Below are 7987 nucleotides of genomic sequence, written 5' to 3' on the forward strand. Positions count from 1 at the left end.
TTATCTAAGGCTGCATTCTCGAGTTTTTTTTTTTTTCTAATGGAAATGAAAGGGTTTCAATGGATAGGACATTAATCAACAATTCTTGAGTTTTTTTTTTATATAGAAGAAAGGAATGGAGAGGAGTGGGCATAAGCTGAAAGTACATAGGTCTTTTATAAGTATTTATCCGTCCAATTTTGGACAGAGTTGAGTGGAAAAAATTTCTAGCATCTATATAATGACCCTTCTACCCTTGTAACTCTATTACTCTGTATCTAATGTAAACTCCGTTGAAATCTTATTCAAAGGATTGCAACAGCGATGCGATATTGGTCAAACATTACTCCGTAGATCAGATGAATAGCAAAAATAATAGAATAATCTTCTTCAAAAAGGATTGCATACATAATGTAGTACTTCGTAGATCAGATGAATAGCAAAAATAATAGAGTAATTGTATTTTCTTCATGTTTATTTTCATGTAATATTTCATGTGATTTTGTACATGGTCTAATAACTCATTCACGTTCGTAATCTTTAAACATTAGTTTTACACCAAATAATAAATCATTGAAAGGGTATGAATGTAAAATTATTTATTTTAACTAGTTTCATTTCTTTTACTTTCCTTTAAACTCGAGAATACATATAAACTATTTTATAGTAGAATCATTTCCATCTATTTTATCTCTTCCCCTTTCCATCACATTCCTTTCCACTAAAAAAAATCTCGAGAACACAGCGTAAGTGAAAATTTTAGATATCGTGGCAAATGCGTAGAATTTAGATATTAACGCATATTTAGAAGTGAGGGTAAAATAAGTATTAATAAAGGATTACAAGAAGCTTGTGCAAAGTTAATGTGTGTGTTAATGTAGATAGCTGAGTATGAAGATGGGTATTATTTGATAATGGAATTGAGGAAAGAAAGGATAGGATTAAGACCACCAATGTCAAGCAATTCAAGTCCCAATTGCAGGACCCAAAAAGGACCCAAATACAAGAAAAGATTACATCTCTAATTACAAGCCCATTAGTTGGAAATGTAAAATGTGGGAACTTCACATTCAACTATTAATTTCTGCATTTTAATCATAAAAATTTTGCTTCATCACAGCCAATAATTAAGTAGTGTCAACAGAAAATTGAGGTCAAGAACTTAAAGCGATGTGCGATAAAGTATATGTGATAAAACGAAACTGATCTTGCAGTAAGAATGTATATATGGTGTCTAGGTACACAGGGGCTAACCATGAACCGATTCAGATAAAACAAAATATCTACAACCCATGTGAACTGCTGCTTAACATTGGCTTACATTAAAAAGACGAAGGAGCTCGAAGCCTTGTCTTTTTTCTGCTGCAACAGAAACAAAACCAGGTGAATATCACAACTCGCTGCGTATGCTTTGGCCACCACGAGCAGTGGCACGGTGGGCCCTAACCAATTCAAGAATCTTGTTGGTGACCGGGTCTTTTATTGAAATCTGGAGTCTTTTTAAGGTAAACTAGCAGAGCGTTTCTTGTACTTGCTTTTAGCCAAATTCAAAAGGAAGTCTGTAAAAATATGCTCGTATTCTGGCATTTTACCGTACCCTGCACATGTAACATCCAACGAAGTTTTATAAATTTGTATATATGGTGATATGTAGATTAATAAAGGCATGAGCGTGGACCCTTTAAACATGAATTACCGGGAAAGTAGTTTATGTCAATGACATAAAACCGATCTTTAGTTCCATGCTCACGAATCATATCCAAATTGAATAAATGAAGTCCCTGCACCAATCAACGTATAAATGGCCAACAAGAGATAAACAAGACCTATTAGGGATAATTGTGATATTCATGCAATATACTACTCTCTCAGTCCAATATTAACTTTCCACTATTCCTTTTTGGGTTGTATCAAATTAAAATAAAACAGGAAAGTTAACAAAAAGTACAGTCACTTTTTTAAACTCGGTCACTTTTTTGTCACTTTTTTTTAAACTGTGTGATATTTGTGATATTTGTCAGAGGACAACAAATATGGGACGGGGGAGTAATATACTTTCATACTTTAACAGCATTCTTTTACAAATCATATCAATTTATTTTATGGTTGCTAAGGTTAGTAAACCATCAAGTATTATACCATCTATAAATTGTCAATATGCACTCTTACTATTGGTAAAAATGGCAAAGTATGGTATTTTGCAAAATAATATCTTTATATATTATACGGAGTATATTTTGAGACGGAAGGGAACTTGTGGAATATACCAGTCGGCGACGAAGTTCTCTAGCAAGTCGTTCAAGTAAGGCTCGAGGAGGAAGCTCTACAACAAAACACCCAAACCATATCAGATTTTCATGTATTTGCTCACATGTAATTGATGTGTTTGTAACTAGGGATGAGATGGATATCAGTACCAATCCCGTACCGTAGTGAAAATCCCGAAACCGAAAATGTACATATTAAATAATCGAATACCAAACGGATTTACGAAAGCATTACCGGTTTCAGTTTTGGTAACGGTTTTTCGGTATTATATCCTATGGAACCAAAAACTGACTTTCGTTAACTGATACCTGAAACTTTCATCTACTTCGTAAAGTATACAAAAGAATACTAAAACAGTTTGCGTTCGTTAATACTTGTGCTCGAACATAAACAAGGATCATAAAATCCCGAAAAAATTCACTTGTATATGTGAACCATATCAAAAAGTCAAACACGTTCATAATTCCGTATCCATATTCGGTTTACCTTAACCGAACCAAATGGTAACGAAACCGAATCCCTATTGATCCGGTTTTGGTTTCGGTTTTTTCGTGATTTTCGCTCATACCTATTTTTAACATTTCAAGAAACTTACCAGCGATACAGGGGTCTAAATCCGCATCATCTGCTGATTGTGCAGCAGACGAAACTCTTGGGAAACGAAATACACCAGCACTTCTTGATAGTTCACGTTTGCTAACATCGGGTAACGAGAAACGCCTCACGACCTTAATTGCATCACCAACAATGTAAACTTTGAATAAAACGCCTCCTAAAAACAAACACATCAATAATAAACGTAAATTTTCAACGTCCATAAGCTTACAAAAAACAAAATGTGAGTAATATTGATCGCAAATACATACCATGGTTAACAAACTCTTGAAGGACGAGAGGAGGATCAAGCTTTTGAAGAGAATACTCATCATAAGCAAGCGATAACTCGTGTGATTTTGCCACCAAAGGCTTTGCAACTGACACAAATGTACAAACTAAATTACGCAAAAAGAAACGGCAATCGCGAAAATAAATATTCAACGAAATTGGATTTCATATATTTAGACTATGACGGTATCAATTCCTACAATAGTTACACGCATCTTGAATACCATTTTCATCTATTATAAAGGAAAATGTATGAAACGTCCTACATAGTTTGACAAAACAGTCGACTTAATGGCTACATATTATTTTTTTGTCGCTAAAGATGTACACTTGAATGAATGTAAGTGAAATGCCACAAAAACGGACATTGTAAATTTAGAAGCTGTAGAAAAAAAATTAGTTATAGGAAAAATCTTCTACTACCTAACAAATAGAAGATTCTTCAATGGCATAAACGGAAAAAAAAAAGAAAAAAAAATTATAGTGGGGTAAATCGATAATCTTTGCAAACAATGGCTTTTGTGACATAGAATAAAAAGATGTACACATTTGAACAAAAAGAAAAAAATTATTCAAGAACTTTAAAGCAAAAAATTATGTAACGGATAAATCAAAATGATTGATAAAAATATATAGAGCTCTTCTAATGCTTTTTCGAAGTGTTAAGCTAAAAGATGGTAACATACCAAGAGGAAGTGATAATCCTGCCTTCTTAACAGCGTCAGAGATAGACAACGGATCTTTTTCTATCACCAATTGTTTCGGGACACCGACTGTACCTGCATAATCTACCAACACTTGAGAACCGTAATGTAAATAAATGTGAATCGGTATACTGATTATGACGAAAATCTTCATGCATATATATATTTTACCGTTTAAATCAGAAAAATCGAGATCAGCTACATCCTGAAGCATCGATTGTCTATTGTAAACATGTTGTATAGCATCTGGAGGATCAAGCACTGTTACTTCTGGATGTGTCAGCCTATAATCCTTCAAAAACCGAGATATCGTATTAGTCCATCTAATATAACCAATATGTGTATTTATTATAAATTAAAAGACTGGCAGGAATTTTGGTTCGATAACATCGATATGATAAATGTTAGTTTTGCCCTTATCTTTCAAGTAAGTTTGACTGAATTTATTAAAAACATGAGTGATTGAGAGTGATGAAAATTTGGGTAAATTGTGAAGTTTAATGATATATATTGTTTTTTTTTTCAACTCGACAATTATTTTGGGACAGAGTGAATAATTAATCACTAAGATAAAAAGACAAAGCTTTAGAATCAGCATTATCATGAGTGAACAAGAACCAACCTCAAGAATTTGCTGCCATTCCTTCCCGGTCATCTGGAAAATAACGAATTAAATAAAAAAAATATGAGCATTATCAAACAGTATAAAAACCTGACATGTATGTGTCAGATGTATAAAAAAGGATATAAAAATAGTATGAAAAGTTCACCATGGTGGTTGACATATGTATTGAGACCAATATGGAAGAATAGGCCTTCACTGACCTTATGCAGCACAATGTCAAATGGACCTTGATCTGAAAGGGGCCTCGTTTGATCGATAGCAACGAAAAATATTCCCTTATTCCTGGATGAACTCAATAAAACCGAATCAGATCATATATTTATTTTAATATTTCAAAATGATTATGTTTTATAACACGCAATAAAAACACAAAAACATACTATCCTTAAAGCATTGACTCGATAATTATTCGTCAATTTTAATCACTTCACCAAAAGCCACCCAACAAGAACATTTCAACTCAAGTAACAACTTAAAAATTCTTAATCATAAAACGCTGAAATAAACATTCGCATAATGATACTCAACTAAAGCATATAATTAAACTACCTATACAAGAGAAATCATCGATACAGATTTTCCTACTACTCACTGGATGCATACAGTCACACGCCTTATGACTATTGCAATCCTATAAGGTTGCAAAATTCGCTATTCGGAGATTAATCGGTCGGGACTTTGGAAGGAGTAATCGGCAATTCGGGGATTCATCGGATTGTACTTTTACATTTAAATATTAAATTTCAAAAATTATGTGTAAATATAGAAGAAAACCATAAACATGATATAATTGTCTAAAATTGTTCATTTTGTTCAAAACCTCTTAAGTTCTAGTTTAGATTCATGTTAAAATATTGACTTTGATTACCAAATTCGAATTTGACTCATCAATTGACGTTGACCGATTAATTAAACGGATTATGAAAATTCGGAATGGATTGCTCTTAAAAGAAGTGAGTAATCGAAGATTAATCGGCGAGTAATCGGGTTTTTTACAACATATGTTCAAGTAACTTATGTAAAATTTAAGAAATTTACAAAATGTACACAAATATATCAACAAATAACAAAATTGGAGCTGAGCATACTTTATAACAAATTAGTTGACCAATACAATAGTAGGACACCCAAAAAGATATACACATCCAATTTATTAACAGAATACAGATATTATTTCATGCATCTAACCATATCATATAACATGCACACACTATGACCATTCAAACCCTTAAATCTGATTTTCTAATTTGTAAATGAGATTCAATAGATCATTAAGAATCATATCACCTAATCCAAAAATCTGTAAAAAATTTTAAAAATTTAATTCTTTTCCCAAAAGTCAAAACAACATATAAATATTCAAATCAAAAAATCTTTTAACAGAACACAAATGAATCTTCTAATACAATTACTTCAGGCCTTGTATAATTTGATTAATTAAATTAATAATTAATGTAAAAACTGGAGAAATAAATTAACAAATTACCTAGCCAAGCCTTCAAGTTTTGGTTGCAAAAAGCTTTTAATTTTTTTAGATGTAAGAGCATAACCAACAACAACAACTTTCATTGATTTGTCATGAAACCCTAATTCAACAGTTGAGCCACAATTACTACTGCTTGATTCAATCATTTCCCTTTCTTCTAATCCTTCATCATCTTCAATTTCATACCCAATCTCGTGCATCAACCTCATTGTTTCACAAATTCACCGTCAAAAGTTTCAATTTTTTTTAAATTTTACTCAAATTGATGAAAACGAAAGGTGGGTTTTGCTCGAAATTGAACCAAAAACGGATCTTGATTGTTAATTTTGTGATTTATAATGGATTTGAGGTGAAACGTATGATGAAAAATCGGGGGTAATTTAGCGACAAAATTTGCGGATGAAAGGGGGAAAGATAGAATTAGGAGTGAAAAGTGTGTGTGTGTGTGTGTGTGTGTGTGGTTATGGTGGATATATATATAGGATGTTATAGAAATAGATGTAGAATATGTGCAGATATGGAGTAGATACATACAAAGGACCCAAGAGTTTGGAGAAGGTTCTGTTTGCCACTTGCTAGCTCCTGGTTCCATTTGATAGGCTCAGGTTTAAAATGGACGTAATAAAAAAAAAAAAAAAAAAAAGCAATTTTTCTCTTTATTGATTTTGTTATTGTAATATTACCATTACCATATTAATTATTAGACAAAACTTATGAATATTAACTACGGAGTATTAGACAAAACTTATAAATAGTATCAGGGGTATTTTCGTCTTCTCCTTTTTTTTTTCCCTTTTCCCTTCTTTCTTTCAAGTAACACCACACAAGCCCCCACACTTTGTTCAAAAATTAAAATCGACCCCCAACACAGGGGGTTAAAGCGTCAAATCAAAATTTTCATAAAATATCTTAAGTAAACTCCACTCAAATATTCAACAGGTCATATCTTCTCGCTCGCAACGAGTTAAATTTTTCCGACACCATCCTTAAACTCGAAATAATTTTATGAACACAATGTCACTAACTATATGCAAAACGGACACTTTTAAAAAAACGCTAAATATTTAGGGTACTATTCGTATATGTTGATTTTTCACTCGCAGGCTACGTAACTAAACACAATAAAATACATTAAAAATCGAACCCCCAGCGCGAAGCGAGGGTTCGAAAACTAGTTATTATCTATTATCTAATCTAATCTATACACACAAATCACCATATAGTAGTACTGTTATCCCTCTATGGTTACTGTTGCCATTGTCCTTGATTGTCTTTTCACATCATTTTTGAGGCTACTTTGATCATTCTACATCTACTCTCAACCTCATATGTATGTTCTTTTAAGGTTTCACTTATTTACCCGGCAGGTTTTACTGGTGGGTTTCATCTCCACCGCTTACACTCGTCATTGGTTACCTCTTCAAATTTGTCCCTACCACCTCACCTACCTGATTGTTTGTCATCCAAACGCACCTTTGAAGGTCGCTTATTACGGTTTTGTTTCTCCACTTACGCCTCTTTCTATGTCAAAGCCGATAAAGAGCAGAAAAATAGGGTTTGTACGTCTGGCGATTTTGGCGATGTGCGATGCTTCTGTTCTTATGCCTCTTTCTTTTTCAAATTCGATAAAAATGTTAGGGTTCGTTGTAGTGACCCGAACTTTTCCATGTTTATATATATTAATTGAGATTGATATTTACAGGACTAAATGTTTCCAATGTGTTAAGCAATCAAACTTGTTAAGACTTGATTAAATGAAATAAGTTTCATATAGACAATTGATCACCCAAGTTGACGGCGATTCACGAACGTTACAAAATTGTAAAAACTACATGTTGTGGTATATATAGACATATATATATATGGTTGACATGAGATTATGATGAGTAAGTATCTCACTAAGTATATTAACAATGTGTGATATACATAAGAAATGAGATTACTAAGTTAAGAAACTCGAAATGATATATATAACGATTATCGTTATGATAACGTCTACTAAATATATATGTATCATATTAAGATATTGATACACTATAT

At 32.5% G+C, this 7987-nt stretch overlaps 1 protein-coding gene across 3 annotated transcripts; it reads right to left on the reverse strand.

Annotated features, from left to right (window-relative positions):
• Positions 1–1164: 1164 nt before the first annotated feature.
• On the reverse strand, positions 1165–6399 carry LOC139873668 (inositol-tetrakisphosphate 1-kinase 3-like). Of its 3 annotated transcripts, none has more exons than XM_071861611.1 (10): positions 5948–6399; positions 4662–4743; positions 4459–4491; positions 4008–4128; positions 3819–3911; positions 3114–3221; positions 2843–3019; positions 2247–2302; positions 1676–1760; positions 1165–1577 (listed from the first exon to the last, which is right to left on the reverse strand). In XM_071861611.1, the coding sequence occupies exons 1-10, from the start codon at positions 6154–6156 to the stop codon at positions 1480–1482; spliced, it is 1062 nt and encodes a 353-aa protein (XP_071717712.1). In that variant the 5' UTR covers positions 6157–6399; the 3' UTR covers positions 1165–1479. The 3 variants fall into 3 exon arrangements, with proteins under 3 accessions (XP_071717712.1, XP_071717711.1, XP_071717713.1); XM_071861610.1 differs by having other exon boundaries at positions 3819–3920; XM_071861612.1 differs by having other exon boundaries at positions 3819–3920; positions 4607–4743; positions 5948–6154.
• Between the last annotated feature and the right edge of the window lie 1588 nt (positions 6400–7987).

Source organism: Rutidosis leptorrhynchoides, chromosome 10 (genome assembly GCF_046630445.1).
Source record: "Rutidosis leptorrhynchoides isolate AG116_Rl617_1_P2 chromosome 10, CSIRO_AGI_Rlap_v1, whole genome shotgun sequence".
In the NCBI taxonomy this organism is placed as follows: domain Eukaryota; kingdom Viridiplantae; phylum Streptophyta; class Magnoliopsida; order Asterales; family Asteraceae; genus Rutidosis; species Rutidosis leptorrhynchoides.